Source organism: Camelus dromedarius, chromosome 11 (genome assembly GCF_036321535.1).
Source record: "Camelus dromedarius isolate mCamDro1 chromosome 11, mCamDro1.pat, whole genome shotgun sequence".
NCBI lineage: Eukaryota > Metazoa > Chordata > Mammalia > Artiodactyla > Camelidae > Camelus > Camelus dromedarius.
The window spans coordinates 28,106,277-28,128,515 of record NC_087446.1 but is presented as its reverse complement, the minus strand read 5'-3'; the positions used below and the strand labels follow the sequence as shown (position 1 = coordinate 28,128,515).

The following is a 22,239-nucleotide window of genomic DNA, read 5'->3' as shown; positions in this document are numbered from 1 at the left end:
CGCTGATGGTTGGGCAGAGAGTATAAGAGACAGGAAGGGTCAAGGGTAATGATGGTGTTTTCGGCCTGAGTCATCTGGAAAGACTGTAATGCCATATAGTGAGATGAGGAAGACGAAGGACGGGAAAAGCAAGATTAGAAAGAGAGAGAGAGATCAAGTTTGGTTTGAGAAGTATTTAGTTGTTTAAACTGAAGGATGAGTGTAGCGAAAAAGTACTTAGGTGTTTAAACTGAAGGATGAGTATAGTGAAAAAGAATAAAGTACTTCTGCGGAGGGCCTCAGTTTGTTTAGAGGAAAATAACCACGCTCCCATTATTTCGTATCGCAGGTTGTTTACCTTCATAACAACAATATCTCTGCAGTCGGCTCTAACGACTTCTGCCCACCTGGGTACAACACCAAAAAGGCTTCTTATTCAGGGGTGAGCCTTTTCAGCAACCCTGTCCAGTACTGGGAGATCCAGCCATCCACCTTCCGATGTGTCTATGTGCGCTCTGCCATTCAGCTCGGAAACTTCAAGTAGCTCCCAAGAAAGCCCTCATTTGTATAACCTGGCAAAATCCCGTTAATATCATTGCTCGAAAAAGAAAAAAAAGAAAGCTAGATACTGGAAACCTAACTAACTGCAATGTGGATGTTTTTCCCACATGACTTATTATGCGTAAAGCCAAATATGCAGTTTAAATAATTGCCTACAATAAAAAAATATTTTGCCTGCCACTTTCAGAATCCTTTTTTGAAGCTTCTTGTTGATGTTACCTGAGCTCTTGCAGATATTATTTCACTAAATGTAAAATTTGGAGTAAACAATTTAGTTAAGCTTTTAATTTCCAGAAGGAATCCAATAAAAATGATATCAATCTTCTGTAACTCATACGGTGGTTAGCTCCTTTGACATAGTCTAGCAATGTATTCATCCCCATTATTACTGGTAAAGCCTCATTTGAGTGTGTAAATTCTCTATAGGCTATGTAAAAGTTTTGCTAATGTCATTATTTTGAAAAAGAAAATAAATTCACAAGTACATTTAAAATTACTATTGTATAAAAGTGTAATTGTAAATCTTCCCTGACCTCAGTTTTCTGAAAAGAATAGACATTGCTTTCTTGATAAAAAAAAAAGCACACCTTTTCACGTTCTTAGGTATGTATTCCACCCCATCCTTTGACATGTATGTATTATAACTTACTTTATCTATATTCAGTGTTCAGCTGATAAGGCACAAAGCTGACTTCTTATTGGTCTTAAAAAACTGATATTTTCACATACTAAATACTAAATCAATTTTTAAAATATGTGCACTATCAGGCTGCTCACCTGAACATTTCTGTGTTTACTAGATGTATTAGAAATATTTCCTGCATTTAGTAATTATCTTTGATTTTAGAAATTTTTTAATGCAGGATTTAGAAATAGCTATCAAAACAGACCATTCACAAGCCTGGGGAATGGGCTGATTTACCAAGAGTAAATATTTATCAAAAAGTACATTTCTGCTATCAACTTATTATTAGTAAGTAAACATGTGAAGACAGTTTGTTTCTCCTATAATCCTGGATGTTTTCTGGTTGCAAATACTGAAACCCAGATCCAAACTGCTTTAAACTATAAAGGAAAATACAAAACAGTCTTGCTAGTAGATGAGCCTTTAGCTGAGTTTCTCTGCAATTCTTTCAGCTTTGCCTTCCTTCTTACACGTTCAGCTTATGCTTTGCAAAATATGAATCTACTCCAGTATTTACCCCCTCACAAAAGCATATTAACACAAAATTTCAGGAAAAATCATGAGAATCTCCCTAATTATTACATATAAACTTCAAAGCTTTCTCTTTTAATCTTTGTACAAATCAGGGTCTGGCAGAAAACAGAATTTACCCCAGAGAATTTAAATGAAGATAATTTAATGAAAGGACTACTCTAGAGTGTTTATAAAGTTTACCACATCAAACAAGGGATGCTGACGTACCTAGAGAAAGGCAGTGGAGCAAAGGCATTCCCACCCGAGTGGCTTAACGGACGGGGGAAAAAACTGAGCTTCTGGAGCGAAGTGAGAGGACAACAATGGAAGATTTCCACACCCAGGGAGCCCTTCTGCCTGCGACTTCTGCCAGAAGCGAAGTGCTGAAGCAGGGTGTCTACCTTTCTCTTTTTTCTACTTCAGATCGTCCACTAACCAAACTTACAGGGAAGACAACCCTCAAGAAAGCCAGAGATGATGGCTTCTCCTGGGGCAGAGCAGAGAAGGGAGGGGAGTGGATCTGGTCAGGGCACTTGGAGAATAATCAGCCCGGGCACTGCAACTGTATCTCTACAATCACTGAACAAATTCCACCAACCTCACCTAAGCATTACATTCTCATCGTATGTCATCCCAGGCACTTTTTCTGAATCCAAATTATTTTAGATTTTTTTGCACTGATCAGAAGTGCTAATAAATATAAAAAATATTTGATAAAACTCTGTCACATGATTAGCTAAATCTGGTTTTCCATTGTGAAACACCAGGTTTTTTTATAATGACTGACTAGAGCAGAGTTTACTGGTTGAAAGAAATACAGTTAGTGTTAAAATTTGAAGTGTAAACAGAAAACGTACACAGTCAATATTAATGGGCAGTCAGTTATGTACTGCACATAAATTTGGCTGAAAACCAAAATAATATTTGGATAACCCTAAAACTCATGAGAACTGGCGCACAGAGCTCTAAGCTGTTGCCATGAAAGCCACAGTCTCCCTTATACCAGTTACTGCCTGAAATACACAAAGCTCTGTACGAGCGTTGAATTACATGGTGGACTTTCATGAAGTGATCATGTTTTAGTGATATTTATTCATAGTCTGTTATCAGTCAATAACTGGGAGAGGCTACTTACTGACTTAACGTAGTCCATTCATTCGTTCATTCATTCAGTAAACTAACAACGAACATACTGCAGACATGAGATAACTCCTGGTAGAAAGTTGAGAACAACAACAACAATAACAGACACTTATTTCTAGAATTATTTCAGAATTATTAGAATGTATTCAGTGCACACAACAAATCGCCAGCTTCTGTGCTAGGCTCTTTGTGAGCCATGTCTACTTGTCACAAAAATCCCACAAGAATGTACTATTTCCATTTCACAGAATGAAAATGAGAGATAGGAAATGCAGAGTCAGAATTATAACCCTGATTCAGTTAGGATCAGCCTTTCCTTTTACAATAGTTTATACAAGTCATGCCATGTCAAGACCAAAAGTGGTAGTCTTAAAAAAACTACGAAGGGAATCTATGCATGGTTCTCAGCAGTTCCTCTGCATTGTTAATAGGTTACAGTCTCAAGGTACAGGTGTCAAAAAGATAATAACTATGGTTTATTGAGTACTATGTCTTAAATGTACACGCATTATCTCATTTAATAATCACCCTGTGGGCTATGCATGGTTATTTAATGTGCAGATGAGCAAATGCAGCCCCAGAGACGGCAAGTAATTTGAAGCTTAAAAGTAAGAAAGGCAAACTTTCCATCACTTCAACATCTTGCCCTCTGCTACTTTAGAAAAGAATGTATTTGTGCCCAACAATGAGGAATCACTGAATATCCATAGCATCTTCCATCTTCTTTGCAATATTGTGTGGGGCTGTAAAATAATGGGCAATCCCACAGTCCAAATTAGTGTTTTTACATTTCAAAAAGTATAAATTTGTCCATAAAAAACTGAAAATATTCTACAACACTGTTCAACTTTGAAAATGTTCTATATCAGTACCATTCAGTATGGTATCCACTTGCCAAATAAGGATATGGAATTGAAGAACTTAATCTTAAAATTTTATTTAATTTTAATGAATTTAAAATTAATAACCATATGTCACTAGTTAATATCACATTGGCTAATACTCCCAGTGACTTTAAATATCACTTTCAGGGTACAGAGTGGATTTCTGTTCATGGAAAAATATTTACTAGGCCTGTGCTAGACACTGGCGATACAAAAATGAGTAAGATGCCATTTTTGGCTTTAAGGTGATCATAGTTTAACGAAGGACAGAAACATTTAGCCAAACAATAGAAATATATATAAAGAAATTTTATCATAAGAATATATGCAACATACAGCAGTGGCTCAGAGGAAGAGTGATCAGTTCTGCCAAGGGAAGGAGAACAAGCAGTGAGGAGCACTTCACTGAGGAGGTAAGTGGGTTTTGATGAATGTGTAAGAGTTTAACAGGGAGATTTGGGGGAAGGAGCTGTTCAAGGCATAGAGTAAGTACATCTTCTCTGATAGGCTGGCATAAAGGAGGACTTACTTACTATACGTTCCACAATCCTGCTGGCCCACAAAATATCAATTTCCCAGGATGTCCAATAACAGGGAGGAAATGTCTTCTTTTTTCTTACACCTCTCAAATGATCCTACTCTCCTAGCTACAGTGAAAAGCTAGTTTCTATTGTCCATGTCATCTCTAGACTTTTTTTTTTTTTTTTCAGAACTGGACCTTGAACGCTGTACTCTCTCTAGTCCTGCCTCCTCCATGCTGTAGCCTTCCTCTTGTAGGGAGAACACTTCCAGTAGCCCTGCAGCTTAACCTACTCCTGGCTGAGGGATGGATGGAGATAGAAGGACAGGGAAGGCCTTTTTAGACTTTCATCTGTAAGGCAGACCCTCCAACACATCTTTTCCAGCAAGAAAGCTGTTTCTAATTTTGTTCGGGATCCACAGGAGGGAGGGGATTGACCCCTCTGCATCCCACTCTGAAGTATCAGATAACTTCTTTCTTCTACATCTTTCCTTTGAAATAAAGATAAATGTGGCTCATTTCCTTGACTCCAACATTTGCTATTTGCGTGACTTATGAAAGTTATTTAACCTTTCTGTGACTCGTTTCCGTGTCTATAAAATGAATGTAACAATGATACGAATCTTATAGATTGGTCTGTGACTTAAATGGGTTAACATGGAGTAAAACCCTTAGCTCAGAGCCTAGCACATGAAACGGGCTTAATGAAGTATATGGGTTGCTCCTGCTGTCATTCCCCAGGCTGCATAGTTCAGGCTGCAGGCATCTCCAGGGAAATTATGTCTCTGGGCTGGGGTGTGGTCCCAGATTGTGCATTTCAAACAAGCTCCCAGAAGTGCTACTGCCCCTTGGTCTGTACTTTGAAGAACAGAGCAATAATGTCTTCTTATTTCCTACTGGACCGCGTCTGTATCTCGTCTCCACTGCTTGGCCCCTGTGAAAACCCTCTCTGTGTGAGTGTCCTAGGGATGCTGTGACAAAGTTAGACAAACGGGGTGGTCGAAAATAACAGAAGTTTAGTCCCTCACTGTTCTGGAGGCTAGAAGTTCAAAATCAAGGTATTGGCAGGGCCATGCTCCCTCTAAAGGCTCTAGGGAGACCCCTCCATGCTCCTTCAAGCTTCCAGGTGGCTCCAAGTGTTCTTGGTTTGAGGCAAAATAATTCTAATCTCTGCCTCTGTCTCCACATGGCTTCCCTCTCTTGTGTATCTGTGTCTGTTCTCTTCTTATAAGGACACCAGTGATGTTGGATTAAGCCCCACCCCGAAATCAGCATGACCTCATCTTAACTCGATTACATCTGCAAAGACCCTATTTCCAACAAAATCACACTTACAGGTACTAGGGGTTAGATCCTGAACCTATCTTTTGAGGGGACACAGTTCAACCATTAACACTCACTCTTTTAATCTTTATAAAAATGCTTATTTTCTGTTTTTATTTTTATTAACATTTTTGTTTGAGTGTGTGGGGTTTACAGAAGAGACTGGAAAGTGTGAATCTGCCCTTTGCAGACATTCATGCTGGCCTAGGCTTACACCTTTTTGTCTTAAGTGCTGTCATCTTACCATGTTCCAGTGACTCAGATTCTCCAGAACAAGTATTTATGTTCTTTTAATGCACTCCTCTTCAATGACCTTGATCTGGCAATGACAGTTACTATGTCATTCTCATTATATAAATCAGGCATAACCTGGAAGTCTGCTTTTTTCCTGTTTCACTCATTTTACTAAGTCATCACCATTACCTTCCTTTTCTTTTTCTCTTCCTCCTTCTCCATAAGGCAATGCCAGGGAACTCCTCATTCCACAGTTTATTGCAGCTGCAGATGTAGAATCTCATTGCCTTATCTTCCAGGCAAACAAAGAAACGCCTAATCCCTTAAGTAAACTCAAAATGTATATACAACAGTTTCTCATTCATCCAAAGCTCCAGAGAGGCTGAGTCCTTTCCAAGTCTGCTCCTTAACGCGCACTGTTAACTCTTAACAGTCTTCATTGCCTTTCAGACTCTCCTCTCCTGCAGAACAGCATCACGGGCTGCCAAGCTGATATTCCTTTTCTGACTTTGATGCTTATTTTTTAATCCCCCCATGAATGGCTAAAGAATTTCTTTTAGGGGCTCTGTTTATGTGGTCTAGTGCACCATCTGTCACGTTTACTTCAAGTCACAGGTCTGCGACAGACTGTCAACTTCACACTACAGAGTAGAACAGTAGAAAATGAAGAAAAATCGAGAGGAAAAAAAACCCATTAAACTTATTAAAACCAAACATAAATACCCAGGAATGTAAAATAATCTTCAAATGCAGCTAAATAATTTTGAAGTAAGAGAAAGTCGTCCTGTCTCTCCGGTGCAAGGTAACCGGAGAAGGCCTGGACCAGACGCCCCCGAGGACAGGACTCCCAACCACAGACCAGCCCTCAAGGAGTAAGAGATTTTCTCTCCAGGCTCCTTGTTCCAGTAGGGACAATGAGGGCTAAGTTAATGCTTCCAGGCCTTCACAGGCCTTCACAGACAAGCTTAGGAACACAAATCAATTTAAAAATATCCTCAAATATCAAAATAATCTAACCCTTCTATCCAGGCGTGATGTGTGTATTAGCCCATATCGCTCCATTCATTCAACACGTATTTATTAAAGACCTGCTGTCTGTCTGACGTTGTCCAGTGGCTGAGATAGAGCCGTAAACAATGTCTCATCCTCACACAAGCAGGCATCACAATGCGAGGAGACCTTCCAGGGCATGGCAAGTAAAACGGGGGAAAGTAAAGGAGGAACAGGGTATGAGGAACATGGGAGAATGGGACTGACCAATGAGGATGGTCAGAGAAAGATCTTTACATAAAGTGATACTTGAGCAGAGATAATGAAGGATGGAAGAAAGCGAGCCAAAAAAAGGAGCCCAAAGTTAGGAAGATGCATGGCAATTTCTAGTAGCAGCAGAGTGGTCAAATATGAACAGGTAAAGTGACTAAGGAAAGGCAAGATATGGCACAAGGTCAGGGAGGTCATGGGAACCTATGTCCTGAAGGGCTTTTTAGGCAATTTAAAAGACTTTAAACTTGTCTTTGCCTTTGCTTTTGCCCTGAGCCAGATGGGACACTATTGAAGGGTTTTCAGCAGAGGAATGACTTAATTCAACTATCCATGAAAGGGTACGTCAGGTTGCCTGGCCTGTAGATGGACAGGGATGGACCCAGGAGGGATATTTAGGACACCACTGCAATAATCAAGCAAGAGATGATGATGGGTTTGACGTGGACAGTAGCAGGGAAGGTGATGCGAAGGAGTGTTTGGAAGATACAGAGGATAGGAAGCCAAGCAAGACTGAGAGTCCAAATGGTCTGTGAGAGAGAAAGAATAGGGACAGAGATGATTCCAAGAATTTTGGCCTGAACCCCTGGAAAGATGAAGTCACCATTGACCGAGATGGGAAAGATTGTGAGGAGGAGTCTGATTTTGGATCTGTTCATTTTGAGGTGCCTGTTCAGTTTCTACTTGGAGGTATCAAGGAGGCTTTGGCACTAAGTCTGGAACTTAGAGGAGAGGGATGGATTGTGGACATAAATCTGAGCAATGTCAGAGTATAGACTGTCCTTCTTTATCAGGACAGAAATGATTTGACTTTATCCAAACTAAGCAGTCATACTGTACATGTTAGCAGCACATTTTACAGGGCCAATTCTGGCTTTGTGCAATGTTCTTGTGGTTTCTAAGATAAATAAACATATTATATGTTTCCCTCTGGATGCCTTTGCTAAGATCCTGTCAGCATTTCCAAAACAGTCCTTGCCTGAAGAACACCACGAAAGAAAAAATCCTCTTGAGGAGAAAGAATTTTATTGTTTTTGAAAAAAAAAATCCCTGTGTTTTCTCTTACGAGTTTAAAATTGTATAAAAACACAGTCTAGTTACTGTTTCCCTCAAGAGCTCACATTAACGAAAATACAGTGTGGTGCCTGCCTTGAATGTGGGTTGATAACTTGCTGGTGGTTTGACAGTTATGAACAAACAGTCCTGTACCATAAAGAAGGCATATTCCTAAAACTCCAAGAGATCTCAGGGGGCCTCGGGCACTGGACCAACATACTTAACTACAAAAGCATGGAAACATACAAATCCCACAGTCGAGGTCATTATTTCATGGGCTCCTAGCATAGACAATTCTGCTATAACTTACACTGATCACTAGTTTATGAAGATTCCATGAGGTCACTTGACCTGGCATTGATAAGCGAAAAATAAAACATTCTCCTTGAAATAATTTACTTTCTCTCATCTCTTCCCAAAACCAGTTATGCATGTGTGTGGATGTGTGTGGAGGGGTATACTCTTGTCATCTTAACATGCTAAAAGAGAAAATAAAATTTTAATTAATTTGATCATTCATTCTTGTATTTATTGAATCCACATTTTCACTGAGGATGTAGAATATGACAGGAACTATGCTTGGTCTGGAGAAAATGAAAATTTTAAAAAGTACGTTTTATTTTCTGTGGTCAGTAACAATGGGATGTGAAAGTGAGATATTATTTTAATAAACTTTAAAAATGAATGAAAAGATAATATCTAAGAAGGTCCTGAGAGGAAATGAAAGTCAAAAGTATTGTGTCCCCTTTCATGATTAAAAATTATAATGTTAAACAAATTTCCTGTGGCTGTCCTTGACTCTAGGAGAAACATCTGGAGCACTGTGAGAAACACCAGGCCACCTACAACTCACAAAGCTTACTCTGAGGTCTAGGGAATGATAAACAAACCTTCTGAGACCAGATGTTTCTGAGTGCTGTTATTTGGTTCAGATCCTTCTCATACCATCTGGACTGATAGATGGATTTCTCCCTACGGTTTTTCTTCCTAGCTGCAGCCAACTCTCATTGACAAATATACTAAAAATCTATCTGAGTGACCATACAGTTTGTAAATCTTAAAAAGGAAAGTGAGTGCAGAAAACTCAACTTCGCATGTGTGGGCTGTATAACTTAGCCCAGGTATAAAAGTTGCTGTCACATTCACAAAGCCTGCATTTTCTCAGATATCTAGGGTCCATTTTAAACTCCTTGCTGAAAAAGGATGTCTTAGGCGCTAGCTGGCAAAGTTGGATATCAGGTAACAATGTAAACACAGTCTTCTTTTAGATGGCTGGAACTCCTTGACCTTGGTCCTTTCTGACTCTGCAAATAGCAAATTGATCTAAAGTTGTTTTGCTTTATTTTTTTGCATAGGAAAATGTGTATTTTCCCTAGTTTTATTGAGATATAATTGATGTATAACATTATGTAAGTTGGAGGTGTATAGTAGACCCTGGAACAATGCCAGTTTGAACTGTACAGGTCCATTTATACACATGTGTTTTTCAATAAACACATATAATACCACAGGACTCCTAATTGATTGACTCCAGAGGTGCAGAACCACACATACAGACGTGATGCGACTTGAGCATCCACAGATTTTCGAATCTGTGGGATGTCCTGGAACCAATCCCCTGCGGATACCAAGGGAAGACTGTACAACATAATGATTTGGGGTTTATAAAAATTACACACACACACACACACACACACACACACACACACACACACACCATGAAATGATTACTGCAATATGTTTAGTTAAAGTCTGTCAGTTTATATCCATTCTCTGGGTTTTCTTTCAGTAGCAATGATAACAATAACAATAACAGTGCTTCTTTGCATTGATATGACAGCTTTTGGTTGACAACTGTATTCACTCCTATAATCTCATTGCTGTTTTATAACCAACAGTGGAATTGATTTATACTCTGATAGGAAAAGGAGACAGGAACTAAGTAATTTAAAAAGGCTTTGATAGAGAAATGAAATTAAATATACACCTAATCCATTAGTTTGGGGACAGGGCGTTGCACTGCTAACAGAGTTGGGGAAGAAAAATACCTCTTTTTCTGCTCCACTTCGTACTGGTATCGCCTCCACCTCTTCACCTGCTCACTCCCTCATTCTCCTATTTATCCATTCCCTCCCTGTATGGACTGAAGGTGACATTCCAAAATTCATATGTTGAAAGCTTATCCCCCACAGTGATGGTATTAGGAGGTGGGCTCTTTTTTCTCTAAGATCAGGAAAAATCAAGACTAACTAATCTTACCACTTCTACTGAATAGTATACAGAAAGTCTTAGGTAATGAAGTAGACAAGAAAAAAAAAAATAAAACCATGAAGATTAGAAGGAAGATGTAAAACCCTCTTCATCTGAAGATGATGTGAACATGTCCATAGAAAAATACTAAGATATCAATAAAAGATAGCTACTAAAATTAATAATAAGTGATCTTTGGTAAGATCATAGAATGCAAGGCTAACATGCAGGAATCAGGTGTGTTTTTGTTTACCAGCAGCAAAAACCTGAAATATTTTGTTACTCTGTTTACCTTAGAATTATAAAATGTCTGCTGGAAAACTTATGAATAAATTTAACAGGAAACATGTAAGGCATATACATACAAACTAAAAAATATTCCTCACAGAAATTAAAGAAGACCTTAACGATGGAAGACATATGCGATGTTCATCATCTCGTAAGATAATTGACCTGTAGAGTCATCACAAGTCAAATCATAGTTCTAATAAGCTTTCATCTCAAAATTGACAAGCTGACTCTAAAGTTTACATGAAAAGGCAAACAACTGCATAGATACAAAGTTTTTTTTCCAAGGAAAAAAATTGAGAATTTACACTTTTAATAAAGCTCAGTGTGGCAGTGGTGAAGGGATGGATAGAAAGATCAACTGAACAGAAGAGAGTTGAGCATGGAAATGAGCCCACACACATGCAGTCCAAGGACTGTTAGTGACAGTGACAAGGTGATTCAAATGGGAAAGAAAGTCACTTTCACAAATGGTCCTGGAACAACTGGATATTTAAAACATACGCATGAAAACAACATGCATGAAAAACAATGTATATTGACCATTACCTTATACTCGACATAAAAATTAACTCAAAAGGGATGTGATATCTCACCGTGGTTTTGATTGGTATTTGTGTGATGATTAATGCTGAGCATCTTTTATACACCTGTTGGCCATCTGTATATCCTCTTTGGAAAAATTCCTATTCAGATCGTTTGCTCATTTTTCCACTGGGCTGTTTTTTTTTTTAATTTTTTTTATTGTATTAGATGTTTATGTTTTGGATATTAACCCCTTATCAGAAATACCATTTCCAAACATTTTTTTCCCATTTGGTAGGCAGCCTTTTAATTTTGTTGATGGTTTCCTTCTCTGTGTAAAAGCTTTTAAGTTTAATTAAGTCACATTTGTTTATTTTTGCTCTTGTTTCCCTTGCCTGAGGAGACAGACTCAAAAAAATACTGCTAAGACCTATGTCAAAGAGCCAATACTATTATTTATCTCGAGTCAATTTCTGGAAGAGCAGTAGCTTTTATATTCTCTAAACTTATGCCTTAATTAATACTTTTTGGTCTAATTTTGAGATTGGAGTTTCAATAAGTTACATGCAAAATTGGATAAAAATGGTATATTATGGGCAAAAATGTAAGTTTAGAAATAGAGAAGCAATTCATTTTTATAACATCTTATGCAGGCTTTTTGTTTTCATGTTTCTTGGCAGAGCCACAGAAATGGTACACTTCTGAGTCTCTAATTTACTTTTGAATTTTTCCTCTTCTCATTATATCAGACAGCTAAGAGGACCAGTGATGGAACCAGGAATTTCCTCCCTAATTCAGCAAATTCACATTCTCAAAATCATTCTGAAAGACCAGAATGCTGCACACCGTTTAGCTTTCCTGCTTAATATATAAAAGGATAATTCTTTAAAAGCTGAAAGAAACAAAAAGACAAAAAAAATCTGAAGTGTTTGTTGATAGGTAAAATGCCAGCCTGAATAGAAATCACTCAAGGATGAGAAAATATTGTAAAAATAGCTACAACTTTATGGAAAAAATCTGCACCATACAATGAAAAAGAGAACTGAAGTTGGGGGGGAGGGTGGTCACTGGTTTAAAAACCATTTATCTAGAAAGCAGAAATTTTGAAAAGTCTAACCTTCTACTCTAAATAAATATTGAAAAAGTAGCACGTATGAAACAGGAAATACTGAGACAGAAGGAAAGCAAGAACTGGGGGACAGGCAGAGTTTAAAGAAAAGAAACCACATTATGAGAATAGTAAGACAGTTTCAGAAAACAGCAAAGAGGTAGAGCAGCACCGCAGAAAGGAAACACAAAGGTATGAGTCACTCAGTGCGATGACAAAGAGAAACAGTGAGAAAATCATCTCATGGTAATTGCTGCTCTTTAAAAGGAAACATTCAACTAGTGCAAAATGAATAATCAAAGGCAGAACAGGAGAAATATTCTCAGTTGGTGATTAGAATCTGTAGCTTACAAGAGGACTCATAAAGTATTAATGGAAAGAAAACAATCTTAAGGAAATCTGGTAAAGTATTTGGATATCAAACATGTACATAATACCATGCACACACAGACACACACACCTCACAGGTTTGTGGGACAAACAACAACAAATAGGAGTCTATCAACAGAAGGAAAACAATTATAGCTTCCTTGGGCTTCTCTACAGCACTAAACTTCAGAAGAATAAAGAGCAAGTTTCTCAGTATTTTGACACAAAAATCTGTGACTACATCTATATACTCCTTTACGTTATTTCCCTGAGACCTGGGTTATAGTCGGCAGTCTATAAATATTTGTTAATTGAATTAAGAAGGAATAGATGCAAATGTGAGTAGAGAAAGTCTTTTAAAATCACTAGAGGGGAAAGAAGTGCAGTGGTAATGAACCCACTGAATTTTAAACAAGGAGTATGAGTTTTGCTTTTCAAGGAGTAATTAGTGTGCCTATTTTTCAACTAATCATTATCAATATTCTTAGCTTTTTGTTGTCAAAGAGAACGTAATATGATTTCTATTCCCTTTATGTTACTGAAATGAATAGTTTTTCCTTCTTGTCAAGAAATCAATGACTCCTTAAATGGAAGTGAACTTGTTGAAAAAGGTGAATTTTCAAATGCTACTGGCACACACCTGTTCCATGCTGCAGATATGTGTGGGTATTTACAAAGAGTGATGAAGACTTTACTAAATGTGCTAGTATTGTGTTGTCTTGAACTTATTCCCCGCCTTTACCTTCTAGAATCCAAGGTACTCCCTCAGATTCTTTTGGCAGAATCCACGTTATAAAACATCTCTATTAACTGTTTGCCCCTGAACACTACAAATTAAGGAAAAGAAGGTAAATAAAAACAGCTAGTTTGAAGTTTTGAATAATTACAAACCTCCTGAATAGTTAGTTGTAAGTTTAAGTAAGAAAATAACCTAATAATCTCCTTAGTTCTGGCATTTATTCATTTATTTAATCCTCATTCATTCACTCAAAATATATGGAATGCCCAAGTATTTGTTTCTAATTAGCCTATGTTCTTGGCATAAGCAGTGGACAAGATAGACAAGGTCTCTGCTCTCAAGGAGTTTATCCATTTGCGGGGAGGGGAGATAATAAACAAGTAAACAAAACAATCTCAGAAATTTAAGTACTATGAAAAATAAAATAAGGTAAAGGGATGGAAAATTATGAGAATATATAATTGTTTTATAAATGGCGGTCATGAAAATGGCATTTGAGCACAGACCAAAGTGTCCCAGACAGAGGGAAGAGCAGGTGTCAATGTCCTGAGGTAGGACCAGTGTGGCATGTTAGTAGTGAGAGTTAAGGAAGTGTTCATGTAAAGCCTTAGCAATTGTGTTGGGGTAGAAGTGGGGTTGTGCAGAAATGAAATAGAGAGAGGGGGACAGTGGAAGCAGGAGAATCACAAGAATATGTCACAGTCCAGGTGAGAGACAAGGGTGTGAAAATGGCTGGCAGTGACAGTGATATAAAGGAGACATGTTGAAGATAGGCTTTGGATGTTATGCTAGTGGTACTTACCAATGGATTATCAAAAATCTTCCCAAATTTGGGGTGAATTAATCAATACTCTGTAGCCATAAGTTTATCATAAGTTTCCAAGGAATAGTTGACTGGTGGGGAGTGAGAGAGTAAGGAGGAGGGGAAAAAAAAAAAAGAAGAAGAAGGCGAAGAATGAGAAGGAAGTGAAGAGAGAAGGAAGTGAAGAAAGAAGGAAGGAAAGACAAAGGAGAAAGGAAGAAAGAAACGAAAAGACAAAGAAAGAAAGGTTCCATTTCAACAGCTGGACCAAATTAGAAAACCAAATAAAATTCTCTGGGTTGGATTCTGAAACCAGAAAACTGCAGTTGTGGTAAAACACCGGATTATTTTCAGCAATCAAAATGAGGGCAAATCACATCTGCAGCACTGGGTTTGTAAACGTTGGTGAGTTAGACAGATACCTTAGGGAACAGTCCTCAGGAATTCTAAAGTATCATTACTGATGAAATGGAAAATTAGAGTTAATGAAGTTTAAACACAGTCACCTAAAAGATTCCTTTCTGCAAACTGAGCCAGGATTTGTTTGAGGTTTGCCTGTGTTTACACAAGGCATAATGTCTGAAAAGCCTTCTTTGGTCATCAGACTGTACATCTATTGAAAACCGTATTTTTTTTTGAGGTGAGGCAATGCTTTCTGAGTACCCAGAGTCCTTTATTCAAAATAAATAAAACCATAAATCAAGGGAAGGTGCCCTTGACAAGATGTATCATAATATTTACCACATTAGTTGAAAATGTGAAGAAATTTGTAGCATATATAACTTTTTTTTAAATTTTCTTTTCTCAAATTTGAAATAGAAAGTATAATTTCATTTTTAAAAACTACGATAATTGTCAAAGTGTAAAAATTACATGAAAATTTTCAAGGTTTTATCCAAAATGCCCATATAAGTTTGATAGGCAAACTCTTCACTTTATTTCTGGCTAGGATAAGAATACATAAATAAGATCAAGAATTAGGTCAGACTTACAAAAAGAATCCATAAAATAATGAATTGCATATCTGCGTTTAGGAATTACTCATTATTAGGAATTGCTTCTTAGTGAGATGATTATTTTGATATTAAGTTGTGCAAAGTTATGACACTAGAGCTAAAAGAAAACTTCAGTTCAAGGTGATTATTTGTCAATGATTTGACTTTAATGCTTCATTGTTAGGTGTGTATGCTCACGCAAAGGCATAGTTTTATTACTGCAAATAGAGACCGTGAACTTTTATACTGCACTTTTACTAACTTACTTGAATAGAAGTATTTCCATTTTATTATATAATATGGGTATAATTTTAGTAACGTATTATATTTCATTATGTGAGTTTACTGTATAATCACTTATACATGCTTTTTCTCCTCTAATTGAGAATTTCTTCCAATTTTCTATTACTATTTAATAATATATTCTATAATGTTGAAAAATTTATATAGTGTTTAGAAAAACTTACTGTCCTCATTATAAATCACTTACTATTTTGATATCTAAATATGGGGATTATTAGATCAAACGGTTTGAACATTTCATTACATTTTGCTAATGAAAAAAATTTTTCTGAAATTAGTGTTATTTCATAGGTCTAAAATGGTAACTTATTTTCTCAGCTTACAGTTATTTAGGTTGTTGTTTTTTACCTAGTTATACTTTATTAACTTCATTATAATGATAAAGATTGTAAAGTCAAAGAAGTTAAAATACTGCCTGTGGGCGGAGGGCGGGGGGACAGCAAATTAGTGAAAGAAGTAATCCAACCATCTGCCCTCATCTCCTGTATTACGTATCATTCACACGCGACCTCAGCGTTAATAGCACGCTGTAGATTGTAATGAGAGACTATTCGTCAGATTCATAGTATGGATATTTTTGAAACACAAATTGGTTGAGAAGCAGACGTTTAAGGAGTCTCTTGAGGCAAAAAGGACCAAACTGAAATGCTTTCATGACAGCCTGGGAAGTGTGGGGAGTTCGGATGTCTCCCAGCCTTTTGGAAGACCTCACATAATCCCGGGACTACCTCCGTTATGGTTTAATTCTTAAAACATATTCAACAGACTTCTAATTGAATTCAGATCTTTTGGTATATGTAATATTTTTAGTTATGGGTAGGTTAAACCATAATTTTCATGTATTTGTTCATTCACTTAACAAATATTTGAACTTCAACCCTGTGTGGAACATTGTGATCGACGCCAGAGGTGTCACAGACAAAACATCATAAAAAGCAAGTCTGATCTCATTCTCTTGAGGAGTAAACACACACACACACACACACGCACGCACGCACACACGCAGGCACGCATAAGCAGAAAAATAAAAGGCAAACTGTAATAGGTGTTATGACACAAACAGAAGAGGAACTGAGACTGACAGATGACCTGCTGAGAGCAAAGTCCCACGGCTCATGTGTACCAAGTGTGGTGGAAGAATCTGAGTTGAGTTGAGGTTGATGGAGAGAGTTGATGAGAGAATGAGTATCCAAACGGATACAAAGGACAAGAGAGACAATACCTCCTATTTCAATGATGGTGGAGCTGAGAAGTCATGGAATTTGGAGGCAGAAGTCTTGTTTCTGAGGCTTGATTTCCCTCATCTTTAACACAGACTTAATCATTTGTATTTCACAAGATTTTAATAAGGCTCAGTTTAAATAAGATACATGAAAGGTCTCTCTATATTGTAAATCACTAAAACATTAGTCATCTTCATTGCCTTTGTCAAGAATGTAAACTGGTGAATGTCTCTGGCCATCACTACCATGAAAGACTCTTTTAAGAAAAAAGGCATTAAATGCTTATGGAGCTTAGCACAGATAACGTTTAGAGAGACCTGATTAGACCTGGTGTTTTAGAGTCACCATCTTCTAATACATAATAATGTCCTGGACATATTTCACCACTTCGATCAGAAAGATTCGAATATTGGTGGAAGAGGGAGACCTTGGAATTTCGTTTAGGAAGAAGGTGACACTTGGAATTGAGGAAGGGAGGCACAGGGCACAAATTAAACCATACGTGAGTTATATTTGAGAAATATTTACTTTGCCTTTTTTTTTTTCTTTTTCTAAGAAATGTCCCCCTAATATATACTATAACAGTATTCTTTAGGCCATAGTGGACTTAAGCAATAATCATATATAAAAGCTAATAAAATTGAAGTAGTGACTCTAAAAGTAATGGTATACCCCTTTCTTTTGTTTACTTTCTTATTCTGTTTAGTCTTCATCTGTGTGGAAAACATATGGACTAAATATGTACATATATACACAGACACATACGTTTATGTTTTATACATATATTTATATTACATGTAAATCACTTAATTATAAAATATTTAAATATGTGTATATATTTAGATTATATATAAAACAATAGCAGGTGATGCATTTATCACAGAGGGATCGCAGGAGCAGTAAAGGGAAATATAATTGGAAAGTAGGCAGGAAAAGTGGGGGAAGGGAAGGAGTCAGTATTAAGAAGGATCCTGATAATGTTCATGGACAAAATGACGTTAGAAATTTGGGAAAGTATTTTCAGTGGCTGTGATCCAATATCCAGTACAACTACCTGTTTTTCTCTTTAGTTACTCTTCTTTTTCTTTTTTTCCATAGTGGCAAAATGAGATATGATTCACTTGAGAATTCCACTCTGAGTCATGGTCATGGTGATCACAGAAATAAATGCGGACTCGCTAGCACTTAGGCCCTCCCTCTTCTGGTTGACCAGTCTAGGGCACAACATCATTTCTGGGAAGAACAACCCACATGCCCACAAGCAGATGTCTCGGTGTACTTTTTAAGTTACTCCCAAGGCTATTCCCAGAAAGGATGTTAACCAGACCTGGAATAAATTCATTATAATTTTATTTTCCCTGGCTTCCAAGGGAATATTAAACACAATTTGGTGGTGGATAACAGCTGAATTACGCTACTAAAGATCATATCTCAACTCACCTTCCTAACTGGGTAAGAAAAGCTAAAAAATAGAAAGTCAAATATTCTAATGTTAAGAGTATAAATTAGGAGATAATTTGTGAGGTGGCCATACTTAATTTTTGAAAAATTGCTGTCAAACATATTGAAAATTGTAGACCTAAAAAGTAGAGTTTCTTCTAATCATACATCTTTGAAGAGTTTGTCTAAATGAACCTAGAGTTCCATAAAATGTTTTCAGATACTGTTGTAGACAAGATAGTGGCTTCTCAAAGATGTCCACATTTTCATTCCCAGAAGTTGTGAATATGTTACACGACAATGCAATAAGGAGTTAAGGTAGCTGACAGAATTAAGATGCTACTCAGTTGACCTTAAAATAGATGATTACCCTGAATTATCTGGCTGGGCCTCGTGGAATCACAGGGTCCTTCAAAGCAGTCAGAAAAATTAATGTCAGAGTGATGTGATGTGAGAAAGACGCAACTGACCACTGTTGACTTTGAAGATTGTGGACTTAAGAGACAAAAAATGTGGACATCTCTAGAAGTTGGAAGAGTCAAGGAAATGAATTCTCTTTAGAGCTCCCCCCAACCCCCTGCCCCCCGCAAAGGAATGTAGTTCTGCTGACACCTGGATTTTTAACCTAGTGAAACTCATTTTGGGTTTCTGAGCTTTAGAACTGAAAGATAATAAATTTACAGCAGTAATAGGAAAACTGATACTGGAACTCATCTGGGTCCCTTCTTCCCCTCCCCTCATTCTACGCCAGGCACTCTGGCCTTGGTTCTGTTACTGCAGTTACTGCACAGTCAACCACTCAAGCAGGGCTTTGTTTGGGAGTCATAGCCAAGTATAAAATTGCTCAAAGCCCGCCGGAGATGGTGTGAGATGAATCATCATGGAGGATTGATGGTACATGGTAGACACCAGGGACAAGAGGCCACAAATTCAGGAGCCACAAACTCCAGTTGCAGGAGTTAATCAATGAAGGTATCGAGCAGAACAAAAGAATCATCATACAGATCCTGGTAGCCACTCCTTCCCTACCTTGGCCCCTGGAACCAGGAAGGTATATTAAACTCCACACTTAGATTCCATCCTATGGAAGATAATATTGAGGGAGTTAAACTCTGGAAGGCTAAATGGACAATCTAAATTGAAAGAGATCATTTAAATTCATAGAGGCTAACAAATTGCCAATTACTCAGTTCCGATTTCCTATGCTCCACAGTCAGTGGAAGGGAAATTAAACAAAAAAAAATTTTTTTTTAATCCCAATTTTCTTTGTCCATCTGAATGTAGTGCATTGGTTTTCAACCAACATAAAATTAACAAACACTCTGGGACTAATGAGCTTCTAGACTTGACTGAGCCCATGTATGGACCAATGAGAATATTCCTGAAGACCTTGAGTCTTTTAACATCTTCTTTCCACAAATTTGCATTATTTATGGACTGAATAGTTAAGACATGAGGAAAGCTATGATGAACTCACTTATCTCTGCTTCCCCTGTGGCGTCTTTCTGATGACCTAATCCTGAATTTTCGCCATTGGATTCACATGTTTTTCATTTGGGGAAAAAAAAGAGTCAGAGACATTCTCTCCACTTGACAACTGAAAAAGCACAAGAATTATGAAAGGGCTCTTTAATTAGTGCAGCGCACCATAAGAAACCAGGCATTTGGAATATGACGTCCTGAAAAGATCATTTCAATAGTACAAAGTAGGAGATTCTCCATGCCTGATACTAGCCTAAAGCCTCCAAAGTTAAGGCGACGGTATCTTCCACTATACAGAGAAGTTAACAGAGAAATGAACAGAATCCAAACTTAGGATCTTCTACTACATAGAGAAGCACAACTAGAGGAATGAATAGAACATAACTTACTTTCATCTGATTATCGTAATCATTTTCAGTGCTTGTTAAAAATGTGAATTCCACAGTCACACACATTCAGTCAAGATCTCTCAGGGAAATCTCTTGAGAATCTGCATTTTTTAAATTTCCTTGAATGATTTCAACCAACAACCAACTTTAGAAATCATTAACTTATTTCAAAATTTGAGTTATGGCCAATTCTAACTAGAGAAACCAAGAATTTTTTTTTTAATAGGGAAATATCTAAATCAACAAATCATTGCCAAGATTACTATAATGGATCTGCCCCGTTTTCTTCTTGGAAACTCTTTTAGAAGGACTTTTGTTGATGTGGTAATTCCATTGTTGTGCGCAAAGGGAGAAACTGGACTGGGTGTGGGTTAAAATATAATAGATTTGGATGGGTATCCAAAAACATATATTGTGCAGAAGGGAAGCTTAGAACTCAAGAGTTTTCAATTTTTTAAATAATTATCATTAAAAACCTTTGTGATTCATGAATAAGTCAACTACAACTTTTATTTTTAAACTCCAGAGCTATTTTCTAAAATTCCTTTCTGAAATTTAGGGGAACGCATATAACCCTGGGAAATATGTATCATCTGAGAGTGTATTAAGTACTTAATCTTAATTTCCTTGCACATGTAATAGAAGAAAGATATTTGGGATGAAGGGTAGATATTAAATTTCAGGACCAAAACTTTCAACACTAAAATAATGAGTGCTTATACACATTTGCTGTTAGAAGTCAATTTGTTTTTAGTGGAACCTGTTTTATAATGAGTCAATATTATGTCATTTTCAAAACATGCCACATCGGCACCAAAAAAACACTTCAGGATTATTTAAATTTTCAAAAACTTTACAGTTTTATTATATGCCTACTGCACTCCTAAGAAAGTGTTCATTTGTAAATAGGTTAAGACCAAAATATTTTTAATCCTTTATGTTATTTGTGCACAGTTAAACGATTGATTAATTTAGCTCCTTGGAAAACACTGTGTTCTGATCCATCACAGAGTTAACAGAAAAAAATAGAATTTAACTTTTAGAGCATACATAGACCTTCTATTCGTGAATCCAGTTGTGGGGAGGCAACTGATTTCTAAACGTACCAACTCCTCCATGCCTGGTACCTTTTGAAATCTTTCCCTCTGCCTGAAATCGTGTGAACTACGCTCCTGTTGGCTGACCCCAGCTCATCCTGCACTCTCAAGCTCATCTTGATTTTAACTTCTTAACGTAAAAAAATCCTCTTCAATCAATGAAGCCTGGTTCTGGAGCTGGCTCTAGCTTGCTCTTCCTTCTGTAGATGAAGTTGTCACACAGCATCATAACCGCACGTTTCTCTGCATCTCCTCCACCTAGACTTTGTTCTCCTTGAGGACAGGGGCTACTCTCTAGTGCAGTATGGTGCCTAAGTCTTTATAGACATTTATATGTGGACTGATGAATGAATAATCTGGTTTTCCTTCAAGGGGCAAATTAAAATTGTTATAATTGTCTTACACTTCTTTTATAGGTTTCTATTGATTTTAATTTGAATTGTTAGTTGAGGAGTAACTCCATGAGATTTCTTTCAGTGTTCACAATCTTAAAAGTCTTAATTAGGTCCCAGCTACATAAGTTAGAAGGATATATTTTTATGCAGTTAACGCTTTCACTGATTATATTGAAATTATATGTACCAAGTCCTATTCCTCTCCATTGCTACCACCTCTGAAGTTCAAACCACCGTCTTCAATTCTCGCCCAGACTAAGGCCCTTGTGTGCCATTTGGCCTTTCTGCTTCCTCTTGACCTTCTATTACCTACAATCACTACCATCCCAAAGCCTTGAATGAAAAATCCTAAATGCATATTATGGACTGTGATGCCCCACATGGACTGGTCATCATTACACGTCCAATGACAATTTGCATGCCGCTTACCCACCAAGCTTTTACCATCTGCCCCTCATTCAAAAATTCTGAAACCTCTGCACTGAACACTCTTTGCTCCATTTCTTCACTTTTTCCTTCCCAGCTGGGATATTTGTTTATCTAAGAAGGAGTCTTTTTCTGCCTTCCAATGCTTGTATTCTCTTTCACTGCATCTTATTGGCTGTTGTATTTTTATTTGTTTTTGCATATTGTTTAATGTAAACACTTGTGTGAATATTAAGCTTTTATGAATAGT

General features: G+C 37.2%; 1 protein-coding gene and 1 long non-coding RNA gene across 3 annotated transcripts in view; one reads left to right on the top strand and one right to left on the bottom strand.

Annotated features, from left to right (window-relative positions):
• DCN (decorin) overlaps positions 1 to 1,036 on the top strand; it is a 32,654-nt gene extending 31,618 nt beyond the window's left edge. For both annotated transcript variants that reach the window (XM_010983868.3, XM_010983867.3), the window contains exon 8: positions 329 to 1,036. In XM_010983868.3, coding sequence (XP_010982170.1) covers positions 329 to 523 — 195 coding nt within the window. In that variant the 3' untranslated portion in view covers positions 524 to 1,036. The remainder of the gene's footprint in view (positions 1 to 328) is intronic.
• LOC105092215 (uncharacterized) overlaps positions 1 to 22,239 on the bottom strand; it is a 447,960-nt gene that overhangs the window by 107,351 nt on the left and 318,370 nt on the right. The gene's annotated exons all lie outside the window — the stretch shown is intronic.